The sequence below is a fragment of the Simochromis diagramma genome, unplaced genomic scaffold, assembly GCF_900408965.1.
Source record: "Simochromis diagramma unplaced genomic scaffold, fSimDia1.1 OVJJ01000481.1, whole genome shotgun sequence".
Lineage (NCBI taxonomy): Eukaryota > Metazoa > Chordata > Actinopteri > Cichliformes > Cichlidae > Simochromis > Simochromis diagramma.
In genome coordinates, this window is record NW_024386898.1 from 1,363,681 (window position 1) to 1,384,195 (window position 20,515).

The 20,515-nt window shown below is 44.0% G+C and overlaps 1 protein-coding gene across 1 annotated transcript in view; it reads right to left on the reverse strand.

Moving 5' to 3' along the window:
* The window catches only part of lyst (lysosomal trafficking regulator), a 60,891-nt gene that overhangs the window by 2,184 nt on the left and 38,192 nt on the right, over positions 1–20,515 (reverse strand). Inside the window, exons 14-53 of the mRNA XM_040034391.1 lie at positions 20,310–20,466; positions 20,024–20,197; positions 19,781–19,932; positions 18,902–19,092; positions 17,924–18,169; positions 17,113–17,286; positions 16,103–16,252; positions 15,055–15,192; positions 14,776–14,974; positions 14,557–14,685; positions 13,137–13,761; positions 12,366–12,546; positions 11,461–11,630; positions 11,090–11,320; positions 10,735–10,901; positions 9,803–9,955; positions 8,987–9,178; positions 8,668–8,879; positions 8,340–8,549; positions 7,884–8,060; positions 7,597–7,673; positions 7,305–7,493; positions 6,963–7,108; positions 6,765–6,861; positions 6,614–6,675; positions 6,393–6,448; positions 6,129–6,281; positions 4,689–4,933; positions 4,391–4,457; positions 4,146–4,302; positions 3,573–3,713; positions 3,254–3,471; positions 2,928–3,155; positions 2,615–2,804; positions 2,394–2,530; positions 2,187–2,285; positions 1,621–1,760; positions 1,421–1,518; positions 1,145–1,301; positions 90–161 (exon numbers count right to left, since the gene is read on the reverse strand). Coding sequence (XP_039890325.1) covers positions 90–161; positions 1,145–1,301; positions 1,421–1,518; positions 1,621–1,760; positions 2,187–2,285; positions 2,394–2,530; positions 2,615–2,804; positions 2,928–3,155; positions 3,254–3,471; positions 3,573–3,713; positions 4,146–4,302; positions 4,391–4,457; positions 4,689–4,933; positions 6,129–6,281; positions 6,393–6,448; positions 6,614–6,675; positions 6,765–6,861; positions 6,963–7,108; positions 7,305–7,493; positions 7,597–7,673; positions 7,884–8,060; positions 8,340–8,549; positions 8,668–8,879; positions 8,987–9,178; positions 9,803–9,955; positions 10,735–10,901; positions 11,090–11,320; positions 11,461–11,630; positions 12,366–12,546; positions 13,137–13,761; positions 14,557–14,685; positions 14,776–14,974; positions 15,055–15,192; positions 16,103–16,252; positions 17,113–17,286; positions 17,924–18,169; positions 18,902–19,092; positions 19,781–19,932; positions 20,024–20,197; positions 20,310–20,466 — 6,757 coding nt within the window. The remainder of the gene's footprint in view (positions 1–89; positions 162–1,144; positions 1,302–1,420; positions 1,519–1,620; positions 1,761–2,186; positions 2,286–2,393; positions 2,531–2,614; positions 2,805–2,927; positions 3,156–3,253; positions 3,472–3,572; positions 3,714–4,145; positions 4,303–4,390; positions 4,458–4,688; positions 4,934–6,128; positions 6,282–6,392; positions 6,449–6,613; positions 6,676–6,764; positions 6,862–6,962; positions 7,109–7,304; positions 7,494–7,596; positions 7,674–7,883; positions 8,061–8,339; positions 8,550–8,667; positions 8,880–8,986; positions 9,179–9,802; positions 9,956–10,734; positions 10,902–11,089; positions 11,321–11,460; positions 11,631–12,365; positions 12,547–13,136; positions 13,762–14,556; positions 14,686–14,775; positions 14,975–15,054; positions 15,193–16,102; positions 16,253–17,112; positions 17,287–17,923; positions 18,170–18,901; positions 19,093–19,780; positions 19,933–20,023; positions 20,198–20,309; positions 20,467–20,515) is intronic.

Genomic DNA, 20,515 nt, shown 5'->3' on the forward strand with positions numbered 1-20,515 from the left:
ACACGAGAGGAGACTGTTAGATTTAAAATGCTGACGAGCATACAGGCGTGGCATAAAAGTACAAAGAGAACAGCGCGCTGTAAACAAACCTGATGATGGGCTTGCTAGACTTGGGAAATGTGATCTCTCTCACTGGTTTCAAATCCCAGGTGCTCCATAACCTGAAAACATATCAGAGATTAAAAAAAATAAAAAATAAACAGTGCAGGGAGCGGGATGTCAAACTCATTTTACATCGTGGGCCACATGCAAGCCCAGTGGGCCGGACAAGTGAAGCTCCTGTCAATCCAAAGACATTTAACTACACATTTAATTCTTGGGATCTCTTAATATGAGAAAACCAGCAGTGCAGTTTCAACAGGACATCTGGGATTTTCTACATGACAGAAATTCTGCTGCAGTAAAAGAAATCTGTCAGCACGACTCCTTGGGCTTAAATTATAAGAAATAAATGTGTAAAATTACAATGTTCTGGTAGCTCTTTGCTCAGACTGCACTCCAAGTATAAAAGTTTTTGGTAATTCACAGACAATTTCCTATTTTATTCTCCTTTTTTAAAAAACTTCTGAGCTATTGTAAAATAAATAAATTCTATAGCAGAGAGTGAAAAACAGGAACTTTCTGTCATGTAATATTTACTTATTTACAGTTAGATCCATAAATACTTGGACAGGCAACTTTATTCTAATTTTGGTTTGTAACATCACCACAATGATTTTTAAATGAAACAACTCAGATGAAGTTGAAGTGCAGACTTTCAGCTTTAATTCAGCGGGTTGAACAAAAAAATTGCATAAAAATGTGAAGAACTAAAGTATTTTGAACACAATCCCTTCATTTCAGGATCTCAAAAGTAATTGGACAAATTAAATAACTGAAAATACAATGTTCGTTCTTATAACTATATAAACTTCTATGACTATATTTAAAATATGTTTGAGTAAACATGTAAAAAACCAAGCTTGTGTCAGTGTCCATATTTATATGGACCTAACTGTATTAATTACTTTGGTGAGTGGCCATGGAGTGGATCTATATGAGAAGGAAAAGCTGAAGTCGAAAAAGTATTCCCTCCTCCAAAATTTCCAAAGCCGTCTAGTGGAACAGGACACAAACGTAACGGCAAAAGAAAAGTTTTGCCTACCTGACGACGCCATTCTCCAGCCCACCAGCGATGACGTTGACAGACACGCCCTCCGGCTGGTTGGAGAAAGCCAGAGAACAGATGATCTCTCTGCAGTGGACATGCCCAATCAGGTCCCCGTTCACCGTCCACAGGCGAAGGTCGCTGCCTCCTCCCTCTGGAAACAAAAGAAGAGGAGCCATAACTCACACCAAGGACCAGAAGACACTTCAATAACCAGAAGATGAGACGCGATAAACACTCTGGTTATAAAAGAAGACGCCCGCCCCCTCATACCTGAGTCACACACTGTTGCGATGTCCCCTGTGGTCTCGCTGGCAGACACAGCCATCACCGGGCTTTTGTGGCCTGTGAGACTCTGTACATAACAGAGTCTGGAAAACACAGAAGTACTCAGAAACCACACAAACACTGCATAATGCAGTTTCTTCTTCTTTAAAAAAACCAAAACATAAAAACCTTTCACACACACTGACCTGTTCAGGTCCCAGAGGATGCAGGTGCCATCATTGCTCACACTGATGAGGATGCTGTAAGGTTTGCAGACAAACAGGCTGGTGACTTCGCCCGTGTGCCCGTACAGGTGAACCTGAGATTCCACCTCCATCTCTGATGGCTGTGGAGGGAAATACATGTTAGAGACCACACACAGAAGAAATACAGATCTAAATGTATCTGTGACTCTTATATATTGTGTCTTGCTTTTTCCTAAAAATCTCCATTAATTAAAGTCAAATTGCCTCTCGGTAGTTGCTGGAAGTCCAGAAAAATGGCAAATCCACATGTCTACTGGTGGGGACTGACGAGGTCTGAAAGCTTCTCTGATGACTGAACTCTGAGACCTCTAATCCCACTTATGGGCTCGGTGGAAATGTGTTTCAAGGGCAGCTGTGATGTGACTAATGAAGCTGAGCGTTTGAGCATGGTGAGGCTGCCTAAAGAAGAGGACGGGGTGGGGGGGGTGTAATCGGCGGTGGGTGGGCGGTTTGGGTGTTCGTGTGCAGGCGGAAGGTTAGAGGGGGACGTTGCCATGGAAACGCACCGTGGTGCTGGTGAAGCGGTTGCTGTAGGCGGTGATGACTCCACACTTGCTACCCGTAAATAGCTGGCAGCCATCGGGCACCCAGGCGCAGCTGGTCACCTGGAGGAGAGGGAGACGGACGGTTGGATGGAGGAGCGCACACCAAAAGCCAGATAACTCTTATATAACAGGTGGTCAGGATTTGTCGAAGCATAAACTGATGCGTACCTGGTGAAGCTGTGAACACTGAATGAAGTTGATAGGTGGCTCGCTCTGCTTGCTCTTCAGCCTCAATATGTTGTCCGCGTAGCCCCAGCTTAAGATGGCTGACCACTGGATGTCTGTGCTGTGCATGCTCCGCACACCTGCAGAGCAGAGAAGAAAAATTTAATGCGAGTCAGCGGGGCACTTGTACAATACTTTCTGGAATGAGTCTTTGGGCTTCCTACCCTGCTCCTTGCTGTAAATCATCATGAGGCAGAACTTGCTGGAGAGGCCGCAGATGGCTCGCGTCGGCAGAGCCAGCAGGGATCCGAACCTCTCCCCGTGCGGCTGACTGAAACACACCACTGGGTCCGGAGCGGAAGGTGAGCCCACATACTCGCCCCACTTCAGACCTTTGATCCACGGCAGCGGACTCTGGGGAGAGGAAGAGAAAATTGCTAGGTGAGGAGCAGATCATTTCACGGGTGGTGAATTAAGTCATGTCTTGCTCAGCGCACAGCAGGCTGCCAGAGTCACAAACACCACAGAGTTGATTACCGGGCAGACTATTTCCTTGGCTGGTTCTCTGCTTTCTCTGAAGGCCAGCTGGACCAGGAGGCCCATGGCTGCTGGCAGCTCCCCCTCCATGAGTTTGGTGCTTGTCCTGCTGATGTGAGAGGTGTTAAAGAGCTGCCTGGGCGTCTGTCCGTATGTCTTGATCATCGTCTCCAGGGCTCGTCGCTGAACAGGGTCTTCTACAGCCGAAACATCCATGCCAAAATAGGTCTGTAAAGAGTGACATGAAACTGGTGTCTGAGCGACAAAGGTTTATTATTTATTTTTTTACACTAACGTCGAGGAAATGCGAGTCAGCAGCTACGTACAGCTGGGTGGAAGACATTGATGGCCTGGACCGCTGCTTTGCCTTTCTGCTTGAGCCCGAACACCAGATCGATCCACTGACACAGCGTCTGGGAGACCTGATCAGACTCTAGTGCTTGTCGGTGGATGAGGATGAACAGACGTGGGTCGTTGCGAGCCCACGGCGGTAAATTCACATGATTCACCCTCTCGCCATTCTGACGAACCCCGAAATCAAAACCTATCCAGGCAAAGAAAAAAAAAAAAAAAAAAAAGAGGAAATTCTGAGAAGATGAAAGATGAACGCACAAAAGCTAAAAATAGGAAAGGAAAACTAATTACCTTCTCTGTTAACCAGGAATTCTGGGAGGTAGAAAAACTCTGGGATGAGCTCTTTGACGTCAGTCATTGACTCGTAAGAGGACAGACGCCACGTAGTGTTCATTGAGTGAAACGTCCGGTCCGGGATATCAAAGCTCTGGTCTGATTAAGGCCGGAGACAGTCTAATTACAAATTCGACTCACTGATTGAAAACATCTTTCATGACCTTAAACACCACGCTCGCTGAATACATTTACAAATCACATAAAAAGATGCCTCGGAGGATCAGATGAATGCAAAATAAATTAACACCAAAGAAAGAGAAAGAAGCGAGGAAGGGGAAGGGTGAGGAGCTGATCAGAGAAGAGTGTAAAGATGAAGCAGGCTTTCATGAAGCAATAACACAGACACTGCAATCCTATGTTAGATCTGAGAGCACCGTGCCAGATTCAGGCTTCACATAAAAAAAACAAAACATACAGTTTGGTCAGTATAAGTATAGCATCATTCATGCATTAGAGGCCCAAAACAATTAACCATAACCATAAGATTTTCTTCTTGTATTCTGAAGGAGGCTTAATGTTGCGACTTACCCTGATAGGCGAGAAACATCTTTGTGAAAGGAGGCATTCGAACCAGGAAGTGCAGCACAGTGCCGCTGTTGGAGTAGTGGGAGCCGTAGTGGTAAGGCTGGACGGGAGGCATGGGGTCGTCCTCACGGATGCCCTTCTTGTACTCCTCCTCCAGGTACTGCACGAGGAACACGTCAGTGTGCTTTTATTTATGGAATATGCAAAATGCTCGAGTAGCACGTGTTGAAACAGACACGAGGACTTACCCTGTAATTATCCACGTAGCGATCCTCTTTCTCTTTGGACTGGACGGCGATGGGTTTGCTCAAGTTCCTGCGTTAAAATACGAAAGCAAACAATTGTTGAGCGATGACATCATCAGCGACAGAAGCGTTGACTTCAAAGAGACGCCAGTTCCCTTTCAGTTTTTCTCAAAAAATATAACAACAGTTCAATGTTTGTCTGGATTCATAATACTTTAATAGAAAAGCTTTAAACGGGAGGCTTTAAATTAGCTTTTGTGTCAATGTCAACTCGGGAAAAGATTCGTCATCCAGCACGGACCTGTAGATGTTTGGGTCCTGCAGGTCGAGAGTCTCGTTGGTGTAATCTCGCAGGATAAAGGGGAACACCGGGTACTGCATGAGGTCGTTGAAGGAGCGGCCGGCGTGCTTGTTGAGATGCGTGAGGTACTCGAAGTTGGAGATCTGACCCGAGCCCCAAAGCTGCGTGAGCGCCGTGATGTTTCCGTGCTCCAGCAGGTTGGGAAGATCGGAGGTCAGTATGTTGTGGTAGACGTCATCTCGGAACTGAGGCCAGAGCAGAGACACCATGAGGTAGTTTAGAGACTTGACTGAAACATGGTGCTAACTTGCAAATGTAACATGAAAGATGAACTTTAATTTAAAAATATTTAATGGCTAATCCACATAAAACAATTAAATTACTCTTTAGTTTTAGTTTCATTCATTCTAAAGCTTCTCCAGCAAACCGAGCCTCAGATTCTGCAACCACTATGATAGAACATAACGATCTTTACAATTAAAAAGATTAATTTGACTATTAAGAAGCTTATTTTAAATGTAAACGAAATATATTTATTTTTTAAAAAGTACATATATCAGCCATCAATAATTATTAGCCATATATAAGGTTTAGTTGAACATGAATGCTTCAAACCATTAGTGGCTCTGTGAGGCTTATATTATGGTAATGATGTTGAATTACGATGATCTCCTGACTATAATCCCGATCCACCGACATCACATTAGGTCAAGCATGCAAACATTTACACTTTCAAAATTCCATATCCTTCTGAACTTGAAATAAATACAAAGGAGAAATGGAAAACTTTTCTTCCTGCCTTATTGACAGAAAGGTTTTCAGAAGTCTGCAAACATTATCTGTTTGGCTTTCGTGTGCTCAGTAGGTCGGCACGCCCTTTGATTTTTCTGAATTAAAAGCATGAGCAATAAGCCATCTGTCTGACCATATTGTAACTTTCTCTCAGTGTATCACTTTAAGCCACTGCAAAATAACGATATATTTTCACAGCAGAGTGCGATGCTACTGAATCTTATTATCATGGCTTATTGTCAAGATCGATTTCTCGCACGGAGCACTACAGAGCCAGAGGTTTCAAGAGCAGAATACCAAAAAGGCAATTCAACAATTAACTCCCACAGCATTTATTTTTTCTTCTTCTGAAACTGTGATTTTGTCCAATCTTTCTCTTTGACCATCACTATGCTTCTTTGTTTTATCATTTTTAATCACAGTCCATCCTGTGTGGTTACATTTTATACTCAGATGAAACACAGACTGGAATATTTCCTCCTGTAATCTGCTGGGTAGTCTAGTCCAGTCAGCGCTCTGCAATAGTTATGTTGAACAGCTAAAGTAAACAACTTACAAGATCTACTGTTTATTAATCATGAGCATTAACCAAACCTTCCACAACCGATCCGGTGTCTTTTATTTAAAAGCCCCTCTGACTCCACTCACCTTGGAGTTGTCAAAGGCCAACAGCAGCGTCCTGCCGTTGGTGAGGAATATCTCCACAGCGTTGTCTCTTAGCTGCCACCATCGCTTGTGCACCTCCTTGATCTCCTCGTACGTCCAGGAGAAAGAAGGTGCCTCGGTCTCCCCGTGCAGGCTCTGCTCAGACACACAAACGTGTTCGGTGTTGAGTAGCCAGGCGGAAATTATTGCAGAAATTATTGTCATTCCTCTGGCAGGGAACACGCCTGAACGGTGCTCTGGCTTTACCTGGTTGTCATGAGCGTCAGCAGCGTTGTCCTCCACAAAGTACATCCCACACTTTCCTGTGAGACAGCACAGGTGAGAGTGAGATTTGAATGCAAGACAAACAAACGCTTCCTTTACTGAATAAATAGCAAATGCTTGTGTGTGATGGAGGAGCAATACTCCGCGGTGCCTCAGAGAGAGCAGATTATGGAGCTCTGTGTAAACAGTGGCCGGTGTCTTACCCAGAAGAAGCTCCCCTGCTGTTTCTCTGGAAGGGGCAACGCTGATGCAACGTCTGGTGAACCTAAGGACAAAAGAATGATGTTTTTCTTACAACCTGACATGACATGTTCACTTAAAGGGTTACAGGAAGAAAGAAGCAGGATGTTATACCTGATGGATTCACTGGTGGCTTTGTCTTTAACAGTGGAGGAGAAGGAGGAGTGAGTCTTATCCTCAAACAGGAAGGACAGCGGTGGCTTCACAGTTTCTATAAAAAAAAAATAAAAAAAAAAGAAGAAGAAAGAAATATGAGATTTGGGAGACACCAGTGCGACACAAAATTTAGCCAAAGAGCATTTTTCCCCCCACCTTCAGGCTTGCGTCTGTCTTTGAGCAGGTATTTGTTGGGGATGGTGAGGTAGCATCTCTGTAGCCGCCGTCGCTCACGGTTCGGCCCTTCGGTGGGGTCCAGCTGCCAGGAAGTTGGGTAGGATGTGGGATCGTACCAAACCGCACTGGAGGAAAAAAATAAATAAAGAAAAAGAAACTAAAACAGCACACTCAAAACCTTACATCAGTACAAAAGAAAGCTTTGCAGGTCTGAAAGGGAAGTATTTGATTTGTTTTATTCGCACTTTAACCAAAACCAACAAACAAGCAGCCACAGCGAGGATGACATGAGCAGTAATGTAGATCATGAACAACTCCTACCGGTCGTGTGTGAGCTGCTGCACCAGCTCCTGCCAGTGGCGGCTGGCACTCAGGTCGGTCTTGTAGAGGCCCCTGATGTGCTGGATGACTTTCTTTCTCTCCATGCCTTGCCGGAGGGACACAGTCTGAGTGATATCGGCTGCAATCTTGGATATATCCTTTGACTTTCCATCCAGCCTCTGGATAAGACTGCAGAGGAAAATTAAAAAGAGTGAGCGAACAAAATAAAACAAACTAACATATGATTCTTTCTGTTAACAATAGAAAAAAGAAAGAAAAGAATTATACTCACTTCCTCTGAGCATTTGCCATTTTCTTTTCCCATGCCACTTTACTTGTTTTCTCTTCTGCTTCATACTTGAATTTTTCCTGTTGCAGGTAAACAAATTTATCTGAATAATAAGAAAACCTGACAGGCTGTGCTTAGCATTTATCAAAGACAGACTTTTGCTTGCACTAAAGTTAATATATTTCATACAGCTGAAGGGAACAGGTGAATTAGGTCAGACTAAAGCAGCCTGGAAGCTGCTGCCCTTTCCTTTAACAATGACTCTTTGACAATGACCGTGTAGGACGTACCTCTTTTATGGCCTTGAGCAAGTCTTGTTTGTGCGGAGCATTGGGTGGGATGCAGCGATGACCGCAAAGCTTGAGAGAGGTCATGAATACACCCACGGCGCTCTGCTCTTCTTTGGTGAGGTTATCCTTGTGATCGTGCAGCATCTCGTACAGGTACAGCGACAACTTTGGTCCGTGCTGAGAGCGGGCGAGAGAAAAGAAAGTGCGGATTTTAGTTTATTTGTGTCTGAAGTAAGTCACAGACACTGGCTATTGGAGCCGAGCTTTATCTAGCTTTCAGTAAAGTCTGGCAGGGGGATGAACAGGGAAAGACACCAATTTTTGAACTTTTAAAGCTAAAGAGAGTTTTTTTCTGTACCTAATCCACAATTTCTCTCATTATATAGATTAAAATGAACAGAAATATCTCACTTTAGGGTCTAATTCATGGGAGTTAAGATGAGAAATCACATTCACCTCTAGTCCAGGGCTGAGACTCTCCTTGAGGATATCCAAATGTTTGGGATCAAACACAAACTGAAGTGCCTCCTTCCTGTCTGATAGAGGAAGTGCAGGGCTGAGTGTGTGCACCAGCAAACGGCCAATTTGGACCCGAAAAGTGTCCCGACAGGACCACAGGATCCTTCGCCACTGCTGATGCGGGGCTCCGCCACGACCTGTGCTCCCCTACGGATACACAGTAGCAACACTAGGTTAGCCATCAAACGCTACAACGCTCAGAGTAGAGGTTTACAAATAAGAGCTTCTAAAGCATGAAAAAGCTTCAACTGGACTGCTGTCGTACCAGGCTGACTTTGATCCCGTCCATCATGAGCTGGAGGATGTCCTTCTGGAAGCTCTTCTTGCTCGCAGGTGGTAGAGTGAAGGGAGTTGGAGAGTGCGGGACAGAAGCGGAGCCACCATCTTCGTGCGGTTGATCAGCTGGATCTGGTGTGAAAAGCTGTTGGTCTGTGCACTCTGGGATATTCAGCAGATCAAATAAATCTTGACTCACATCTGAAATAAGGAAAACAAACAAACAAAAAAAAACAGAAGCAGGATTAGCGTGCAGTGTTCATAAAGGGTTTAGACCAGATCATTCAAAGAAACACCAGGCTGTGTACCGTGGTAAATGAGTCTGTTGACGGCAAGAACCACAAGCCTCTGCAGCCGCTGGACAAACTCAGTCTCACTGGCACGGATGGGGTTTTCCTGGCTCATCCTCCTCTGCATCATTTGGTTGAGCTCGTCGCTGGCTACAGAGCGCATTCGCATCAGCAGAGAGTCAGTCTGGGCCAGAGAGAACCGGCGCCGACCTACAAGAACAATCTTGATAAGTGCTTAAATGTGGTTATAAAATTGGTAGTCTGGGATAATTAGCCAGTTTTCAGAAAGGATAAGCACACGTGTTTTTGGTAAAGAGAAAATTATTAGGATTCACTAATCAAATAGTCATCTGTGCCGGAATGCTTAACACTGACGAAGTTAAGCATTTGATCTCTCACACACTCACATGCACACAGAGAAGGCACCAGTAACACACTGGGGTACTGGGCAAATTAACCCCCAAGGTGAGGTCCTGGGGACAGGGTGAGTTCACTGCATGAGAGGAAAACATGCCCCTTGACAGGGAGGATGTTTTCCGCTGTGGACCGCAGTCCCAGCTACCTGCGTCACAGTGGAGCATGTACGATGGAGCTCCAGTGGGGGAAGGGAGGGGGGAGTCCTGGGACAGGAAGCTGAATGGAGGGGACAAGGGGATCTGGCCATAGGAGCAGTAGTGCTGCCTGGGGATGCGGGGGATAATGGAGTCTTTGATGGCAATGGAACCTTCAGATCGGGATGAAGAGACGATCAATAAACAGACACATTTCTACCTCCAGCAGCACAGAAGCAGACTGCAGCTTTCTACAGTGCCAGAGCCAGTTTGAGACACTCACCGGCGATGCTCTTGCGTTTCTGATAGATGGCGTGATGCGGAGAGCTTGGAGCGTTAACAGAAGTGCTCAGTTTCTGAGGTTCCTGGTTGGCGGTCGTTTTTATAAACTCAATCGCCGACTGAAGGACACGGAACTGCAAAGCCACAGCCATCTCTGGGAAAAGAAAGATTTGTGTCATGTTAGAGCCAACCTGCTTCTGATGAGTGACTCGAGGTCACGCTCTTCATGCTACAGACAACTGAGTCAGTCTGTCAACTGACAGGTTAGTCAATTTTACAATTAATTACTGCTCTTTGATACTGACAACACTAAAATTAATGGCAACAGGACTTGCAGACAGAGCAGCACAGGTAGCCTCATGCGGCATTTAATGGTGTTGATTACACTAGTGATGAACACACACGCTTCACTAACAAGGACACAGTCATTAAGTTGAAATAAGAAAACTGCAAAGTGCTGTACAATTAAGACTTGGAATAATTATGAGAAGTTGAGAACAACAATACAAAATGTTTTTTTGCACAGAGCCCCATAATGTTAATAATACATCTGAACATAATATCTGAAATGAAAAACAACCAAAAATAAAAAGATACACACTCATAATGCCATTCTAATGCTTCTGTGATCACAGAATGATAATATCAGATCATAAATATAGCGAGGAAATAAGTGCTAATGGGGAAGAGGAGGGAGAGATATTTTTCAGAGAGCAAATAAAAAGGGAAAAATGAGAGAAAACCATTTGGTGGGAAGATGAAAATGGGAGATATTTCTCAAATGAGTTTCCACTCTGCAGATGGAGATAATAAAGTGACAGCCCTATTTGTTTCTGTAGCCAAGCTTGACAGCTTGATATCATCCACGATTGCAGAGCATGGGAGGTGACAAGACTGATGTGTTTTGCATGTGTATCGAAATACGGTTCTCACCTTGTGTGCGACGCATCTTGCTGGTCTGCATGAAACCCAGTAAGGTAATGAGGTCTTCGATGATGCGGAAGTACTGGGACCCAGAGGAGCTGCAGGAGTGAATAGTCACAGCTACAAGCATCTGCTGGATGTCACACACCAGGAGTTTGTAGTCATTCAGGGGAATACTACAGAGGGAGGACAAGGAAAACAAGAAAATATGAAGCACAGGAAGTCAGTCTACCACTCACATGTGCCAGATCAACCAACAATAAGAGGATTAATGATTTAATTCTTGGCTCAAAGGTTCAACACAAACGTGCTATGAACCCGTGGAGATGTCTGAATGAATCATTCCCTGTTCTGGCAGTCGTACCCGTTCTCCATGCCATTGAGGGTAGACAGGGTGTTAAAGAGCACGTAGAGCAGTCCGTGGTCTAGCAGGATGTCTGCCAGCTTGGGGCAGGCATTGATGAGCTGCAGGAGCATACACAGGATGTTGTGCACCAAAGAGTTCTCATACAGAGAGTTCTCAATAAGACCCAACACTGGGATGATACAGCGCTTTCTGAAGGGTGAGAGATTTTCCATTTCCTCCAGGTCCAGACTAAAGAGAAACACGAGAAAGAACAATGTGGCACAACATGAAGAATATGTTTGCATCCAACATTAATCATACGGCAGACAATTCTATACATATTAATGTGCAATCATGCGCCTGTGGTGCAGTGGATGTTATGCACTCACTCTTCCTCCAGGCCCACCGGCCGTCCAAACAGCATCTCCAAGAAGCATTCAAGGAGCCCCTGGCTGCCTTGGTGGATGTATAGTTGGTTGGCCAGCAGTGAGAAACCGTGATTCTTCAGAAACTTCTCCTTTTGCTCCTTAAGAGCTCTGGTGAAATAGGCGTCCAGCAGCTGGGTGGGAGAAGCAGAATAAATTACGCCTGTCAGTACAGAGGAGTACAGCGCCAGTGTTATCCCTCAGCCTCATACAGACATCCGTGGTATTACGACAATCCTCCTGTTTGTTTTATTAACAGCTGTTGCACCCTTTCACCTCTGACGATTGGGTTGTAGCACTGCCCCTATGCTCCACAGGAACCACATGTGTGTTGGCATTTAGGAGGGATATGCACAAAAAAATTTGGATTAATTGTTGGAAAATATAGTGGGCTGAATGCAAGGTTTTTCCAAAGAGCCACTATTTACAAGTAATTTATGATTAACAAAAGAAAATGTGTAGTGAAGTTTCAGTGTGCAAACCTTTTAGCTGCAATAACCACCTAGTTTATAAAATTCTTAAAAATACACAAAAGTAAAACAAAAGGCTATTCAGTGACACATTTGTGATTTGGAGTTTTGATGGGATTTGTAAGCATTAAGGAAAAAAGTAGTGTTCAGCCTGTCCAAGCTGTTCCCAGCTTTCTAAAAGCTCAGTGTGAGGTATCTCGGGGGGAAAAGTGCTTGCTGCAAAGCATAAAATACAAAACTAATGTGTAACTACAGCTTGTTGGAATGGCAATGAGCTCACACATCCTACAGCCCGTAACAGTATTTTGCAGAAGATACTGGGATGAAAATGAACTCCTGGTGCAGAATCAGACCCCCCTCTGCTTTACAGTACATCAGACTCTCTAAGGAGAAACCAACCTTCATGACTCCTTGCTGGATGAGCGGTGATGAGTGATTGACCAGGACGATGAGGGCCTCTGTCTGGATGAGTTTGTCCATCACCTCCTCAAGCATGAGGTCAGGCAACAGCAGCAAGATGCCCCTCAGAAGATCATAGAGCCCACAGCAGATCAGCACCAGGCAATCCTCTGTGCTGGACCTAAGAAACACACCAAGACGAATGTTACTGCACATGAACGGCTACACCAACCAAATAACAAAAAAAAAGTCAAGTACAGACAGAGTGTTGAATTTAATATATGTTACATCCATAAACCGAAATTAGCATCATAGTAGCATTTCAGCATTGCTCGCAACCCACGCTGTGCCTGCACTGACACTCAGTGACAGAAAAATCCCAAAGATCCTTCAATTTAAAAAAACAAAACAACATATAAGCTTAAGTTAGCAGCTGACAAGGAGGAATAAGCTGAATCTATCACGGAAGTACAAATCGTTGTCATAGTTGGCTGGGGATTATTACTCTGAGCACATGCTTTATGAAGATTATGCAAATCCCGACTCTGGTCATTATCAGATGCGAGACGTTTCTGGTGATACATTCAGGGCTAAACCCACATGCACGTGGATTTAGATAAACTGTTGCTCACTGCAGCTTGGCCACAGTTTGTTATGGGCTGCATAAACATAATTACTTATGATAATGAGCGCTTAAAACATCCCGAGTGTTTTTTATTTATTTATTCATTCACAGTATATCAAGCTGCCATGTTAAAGAGAACTACATACCTGTCATTGGACTCAGTCTTGCTGTGAGCCCTCTCATAGCCAGGAGAGTAGGTGTAACTTTCCCAGTCTTCAGGCATGGAGCTCCGGTCAGCAGCTGTGGGCCACCGGCTGATTGTCAGCGAGCCATTTGTAGCTGGGAAGGCCAGACCCAGACTAGCAAGATTGCTGTGGCTCCTCTGGAAGGATGGGATGCCTTTCAGGCTGTCAGGTCGGCGTGGCGCCTCGTCCATGACCCACTCGAACCTGTCCTCGGACTCTGCCACCCCAACGCTCCCGTCTGCCAGGCTGTCGACCTCTGCTGCCTCATCCCGCTCCTCCTCCACACTGATGGATGGTGTGCGCGGGGTTGCTCCCTCGCCCGCGTCTTTGTCCTCACATATCGTCTTGGCAGACTCACAGCTGCTGAGGAGCTGCTCATCACCTCCGCCCTTTTTGAGCGTCTCTGTGCTTCCGAGAGCCTGATGAGTGGCGAGGGACGCCCCGTCACCTTCGGCTGCCTCGTTTGAGCTACTGCGTCCGAGCCGAGGCGTCAGCAGAGGCGAAGAGTACGGAGACGGCCCCAGACTAGGGGCACGTAATGACTGATCATCACCTCCATGATCAAGGGAAGAAGCATGGAGATGGCCTGGAAAACACAAGAGACTCATTGAGTATTTGCAAATGCTTCAATTAAAGGCTGCAGAGCACCTTATCTGTATGCACGCATAGTATACAACACTTAAAGTGCAAATACAAATACTCAGAGACCAGCGGGCTGCGGCGAACAACATAATGCGTCCTTGTTTAAACAGGACTAGGAAATTAAATCTATCCCCTTATAGCTGAGTCGATCACAAAGTATTATAGGAATTACTCATGTGCTTGCTAAAGTTTAACTAAAATAAAATATAAATCAAAAAGAAACACCGTGATTGAAAAATGGGGCTCTTAAAGTAAAACCAGGAATAATAAATGCTCAGTCAAAAGAGGTAAAACGATATGGTAATTAGATATGTTGTATTTATACCACAAAGTATTACAAAGAGAGGCTCTAATAGACTTACATCAAGCTGAGGTTATTTCAAGTCTTTTTAAAAGCTAAAAGCAGAGGAGGATGCGAGGGAGAGTTATAATGACCTAATGCTCATGCATCAGCTTTTTCCCACAAGTAATGATGTTTACATTAAGTTCTTAAAATAAAACTTTTGAGACCAATTCATCACAGAGTGAGGGGGAAAAACCCAACGTAATCAGGCTGATACAGCACTAAACATGTTAAACAAATTTCCTTTGTTAGAGGCACATACTCTCATAAAAGCACTGCTGAGCTTTCGATTTATAATATCATTCAAAGCAACAACCTGAGGTCTGTATTTAATTATCTGCTGTGTTAGGGTACTGGGAGTGCATTAAGGTTGGTGTTTAGTTGGAGCAGCTGTACCGTCATGAGGAGCATCGGCGAAAGCAGTCGGGGAGAGCGACACCACAGAGCTGCTGGCAGACTTTCCTCCGCTGTTGGAGTGTCTTAGGTACATAATGGACTGCACCTTCTCCTGGTACAGCTTCCCATCTGACAGAGAAACATCAAAGGAACATGGCACATTAGCTTAATGGATCTTTGATATGGAGCCGGTGCGCTCAGCTGTAACCGCTTCCTCACCTATATGCAGTGAGAAGTAGAAGGTGGATGGAGTGTGGCAGACGTAGGTGTTGGTAGGTGGGTGCACTGCCATCAGGAAGTTATAGATCAGTTTTAGCAGATCCATGTCCGGAGGAGACCCGAGTACTTCCTGGATGATTTTGATGAATGACAAAGACACCTCCTGCGGGATCGCTGTGAGATGCTCATCCCGATGTTCCTTAAAACAAACACGATATTTAAAATAAAAAGGAAGGAAGAGGGAAGGGAATGTGAAGCAGCTCTGTGGCAGCGACCTACCTGTAATACCTGACAGGTGAGCAGGAAGCGATGCACTACTTCAGCCTTGAGGAACTGACGGATGTTAAAGACCTGATGAGGGTGGTGAACCCTGATGAGGATCTCTAAGGCAGCGAGCAGCGTCTCCCACACTCCGCACTGACACAAACAGTAAATGACACCATATGACGGCTGAGACAGTAAAACAGTTCTGGAAAGAATCATCACGGACTCTTTGATTTTAAAAAATGTCGTCTGCAGCACAAAAACTGCAGGAATAACCACTAACTGATGCTTCCTCCCAAAACATTTGATTCACCAGAAGATAAAACCTTAAAACGCTTCAGAGGCCGCGGGGATTTTGTGGGAGAACTAAAATCAGTGACTATGGCCATTAGAGTTAAAGTATGAATTTCTAAGAAGCTCATCATTTAGCTGATAATGTTTTAAGCTTTCTGTCTGTTCAGGAGTGGATATCAATAACAATAAATAAATGAACAGACCCTGAAAAAACCAGAAACGCTGAGATTCACAAAAGTCAATCAGAAAAAAAGACAACTTTCCTTCTTTTCTTTACAACTGTACCTTCAGGTGTGATGAGAAAATGAATGATTAGATCTTGAACAAACTGCATTAGAAATGCAGCTCATTTGAAGTATCCTCACAGTAATGAATGTGTGATTGCTCATCTTCATCTGCTTAGTTTTTCATGTTTTGTCTGCCTTTGTTAGACACAGTGTCCTTCAAAAAAAAAATCATACATTATTTATTTATGCTCTACTTATTTCCACCGAGGAGAGTGGAGATGATGAGTTGTTATTAAGGAGGAGAGAGGCTTTCTGGATGTTTACATTACAGATATCCTTGCACGAAGGGCGATGGACTTTAACTTGATGTAATGTTACAGTCTCTTTTTGATGTAAATGCTAAATGATAAAAACTGTTCTTAAGAAAATAAATGTGTGCAAATACATGGATGTTGCTTTTGGACGGGATGGACCTGACCAAAACGATGTAATTGAATTAGACGGTGTGCCATAGCTACATTTAACTGTAATGCAGTCTTTACCTCCGCCTTGGCCCAGATCTTCCAATCCAACAGAATGTCTGAGAGAAGCCTTAAATCCTGAACCACGGCCACAGACTCCGCGTCCAAATGGAACTGACCGTCTTCTCCGAGGATGAGGATGGGTCCACTGCAACACCCATCGAGTAAAGTCTAGGAAGAAAAATCGTGACCGTCAGAAACGCAACGACTTCTGTAGAGTTTCTGTGATAATAACTCACAGGGCGCCGTTCACTCTCATCAGAAACACACCTCAACATATTGATAATCTCTAGTTGTGAATCTCAAGCAGGAAGAAAATCAATACATTCTCCATGAAATATTTGGAGTGCTTATCACTCAGTCAACTCAGTCAAAACTAATTCCATTTACTCCACGAGCAGCCCTGTCTGTATCGATCAGAGAATATCATTTGTGACCAGATTCACTGCAGTGGTCATAAATCTTGCAGTCCTTTATGTCTCTGGTACATTTTGTTACTAGAAGACAGAAGCTTGCAGCCTTGCACTCAGTTAAAACATTAAGATGCAGGTTAACAATGTAACTACCCAAGTTTAAGAAAGGTACCAGAATTAGATTTCTTTTACAGCATGAAGTGAAAGGTACAAATGGAAACTATCAACAACTGTAGCACAGCGTGTTCCTTTTATATAGGAATGATCATGGGAATTTAATGCCACTAATCAGTGCAGTTCTATGCTATACAATACAGGATGAGAAAGCCTAAAGTGACAAATGCAATCAGAGTTGCTGTGTTACTCTGCAGGAGCTCAGTGTTTCATCAAGTCAGACACAATCCATTTCAGCCAGAGCCATCACACGGCTCAATTACAGACACAACCAGAGGGTCAAGTAACAGCAGGGTCACCAACACCGGCTCAGAGAGGAACCAGTGTGTCGGGCCAGATCAGATTCATGGCCCCCCAAAAATCAAATAAATAGAGGATATGTTTTACTGTGCAGATCAGCTGAGGCTGCAGGGACAGAAGACAAGAGTTCAAGGTGTGACTCACTTTCAACATGTGATATCCTACGATGCATTTGGGCTTGATGAGGACCTGATGGATCATGGAGTAACCATGGTAACAGTCCATTTCGTGGATGCGGTGTTGGTTAAATTTGGACAGCGACAGCAGCACTTGCAGGGCCAGAGCCTGGGTCTTCTCACAGTCACTGAGCTCCACTGTCTGGACACAACGGTGCCAGAGGAGGCGAAGGGGGAAAAAACAAAACTGAGTGAACATGAGGGCCTGCTGTGGCCACTGAGATCTCACAGAAGCACAAAATAATGTCAAATGCTTTCTTTATGAATGAAACTGAACTAATGGGCACCTCATCAGTTGGCCTGGAATATAATTAATCAAATACAAAAATTCTCCAAAGTCATTCAAGAGCCTTCTTTCTCCTACATACTGCAATCAAATTGCATACATATTATATATAGGCTTTGCCCTTCACATTTAACCCTTTACTTATTTTGGGTCTTTTTAAATAATCATAACTCTGTTACAGTTTGTGTCAGAAAGAAACCCCAACTGGTTTCGGAAAGAAGAGAAGATGAGCTTTATGGAGATATTTGGTGTATAACAGTAGCACAACGCATTCACGAGATACTGCTGTGTGCACACAGACAGAAAAATCAGGTTCTAGATTTTACCATATGTGCCTCACATTACTGTAACTCCTCAACTATTTTGGGCTAGAGAGAAAATTCAAATAGTTCTTGAAAGCTGAGAATTATGTAGTAATTTTAAAGCCAAAATTACAAAATAAGTCCAGGCAGCCTGTATGACACTTGGGTGAGAAAGGGTTAAATCATCCCACCTGTGCAAAGAGGAAGACAAAAGTTCCAGTTCCTCCGATCTTGTGCAGGACACTCTGCAGGCCGTGGGTTTCGGTGGGGAGCAGAGCTCTGAGAGCACTGGACTCCAGGGAAACACTTTGCACCTCTTTGGAGCTGAAGGGCCGCTGGGTAACCACAGTCTTTGCTTGACCTTTCAGTCTGATTACAGGCTCATAAATTGTGTAGACTCTCGGACTGCTGGGGGCGTACACGACCGCCAGGCTCTCCTGTGCAGAAACCAACGCACACAATTATCTTTTTTGGGAAAAAAGTAATATCTTAAGATAAGATAACCTTTATTAAGATAACCTTTATTAAGATAACCTTTATTAGTCCCACACGTGGGAAATTTGTTGATACTTGATTTAGGATATTAGATATAAAGTAATTTAAAAAATAAATAAATAAGGAGCCAAAATGTCCTCAAATAGGGTACAAATGTACACCAGGGCAAGGGTTGTTAGATTTAACAGTAAGTTACAAAAAAAATGGCCAAACATTTATTCTTATCATCTTGGCTTTTCTTTTTTTTTAGCTATTAGCTAAAAATGAGCTATTATCAACAAAGCAATTCCCACTTAATGGGAGAAAAACTATTTTCAGTCTGACTAAAATAACTGCAGCTTAACTATAATAGTTGTTTTTCCCCATTTGGGACAAATTACTTCCTACCATGCAGTATCATTAATGACAGCTAATTGGAACAGCACATAACTCATACACCGTGAAATGAAACAATAAATGAGACATAGGGGGGATTTGCCACGCTAACAGAGCACTTGAATCACCCTGCATAAGTAGAGGGGTCGGCGGCGGGCATTGCAGGAATTGAGTGAGAGATGAACAAACACGGCAACATTTTTTTTTCTGGCTTCATTTCATAATTACACTTTTTGTGACACGGCTGATGTTTTAATGCCTCGTGTTAAAAAAAAAAGAAGAGAAAAAAAGAGACTTACGACCAAAGTTGTTGTGTCTACATCCTTGCTCTTCATTAAAATCTCTCTCACGTGCTCACACTTCAGACCTTCCTGGGTGACAAACTTGGAGAATGTTACACTGGGTTTGCCATACTTGCAGGGCATGATCGAGGTGAGATCTGGTCCACTCGTGTACAGGTAAAAGGCCTCCTCAGATCCTATTCTAGACCCTGAGAAGAGGCATGCAAACATCTATTATTATTTGACTTAGGAAAAGGGAATATCCTCTCTCTTAAGGAATATCTTTGTGTGTTTGTGCAATCCAGAAGCTGTCAAATTGATTTGTGAGAAATCCAAACTAAAGCCTGAATGAACTCAAAGAGTTAATGATTTATATGAGTCCACTAATATGCTGCAAATTAATAACACATGAGCTGATGCAATGCAAGACTCCCGAGGTGTCCTGGTCAACTTTTTTTTTCTTGATACTTTCAGTCCTGCTTTTCAAAGAAGAACCTGCTACACACAATGAATTCCAACCACAGCGGAGAGGCCAAGCTTGTCTAAACACATCAGTTGGGCTCATAGGTCGAGAGCGCCTAGATGCAAGGCTTTCACAGCCAATTAGAGGTAACCAGAGAAGTATTCAGTAAGCCTCCCGAGAGAATGCTGAGAATCCACAGCACGCCACACATCACACCACGCGCAGCCTTCTACAGCTGCATACGCTTTTAAAATACAAATGCATCACAAAGCATTTCTACAGTTTCTACTGCTTTGTAAAATTGAAGGTGATAATCAATGTGCCACCAGAGAGCAGCACTGAGGGCAGTTAAACAATTAAAACGGACTGCAGTGCGCATGTCTAAGTATGATATTACAGACACTATCTTCAGTTCAGTTTAACAGGAGCCCTACCGTTGAAGAGTAGCACAGTGCCCATGTTCCAGCGTGTTCCCATCTCCTCTGAGGATGGCACACAGTGGCCCAACATGCAGAAGGTTTTGTTGCTGTCAGATGATAAACTGGACTTTCTGGGTAGGGTGTAATCCAAAGAAACTTCACACTTCCTACAGAAAATGGCAGTTTGGACTGAATTTTAATTATTTATCAAACCATGCGAGCTAAACGACAGCTTACATTTCAGTCAGTTTTCCTCACCAGATGCCAGACACCCAGACGACCACGCGGCCGTGGACGTTCTTCTTTCCCTCCGGCTGCTGGCTGTAAGTGAGGGCAAGGTGTTGCCACTGGCCCCCGCTGAACAGGCCCTCAGCTGAGTCTGCCTGTGCCAACAGGCCTGCTTTTATCTCATCGTTGGGGTCTATACAAATCCTGAGGAAAAGAAATATATTAGAATGCTTAAAGTCCAAGAAAATCTGAATACTTAAGAAACAGCACTTCATTCTTTTGACACTACTTTGAGACTGCACTCCTTGGAGCTCACCTAAAAGTGAGAGAGCCTGTAGAGAAGTCTGCCCACACTTGAAGCATCAGTGCCTTGGAGCCCATGGATAGAATATGAATGAGTCCTTCCTCTAGCAATCTTGTCCCTGCCTGAGATGACGCATGGTGCAACTCAGCTGCAGGAGGGTTACTTTCTTCTGGAAAACAATAATCAGAGAATGTCAAAAACGATTCGTGTTCATGGGC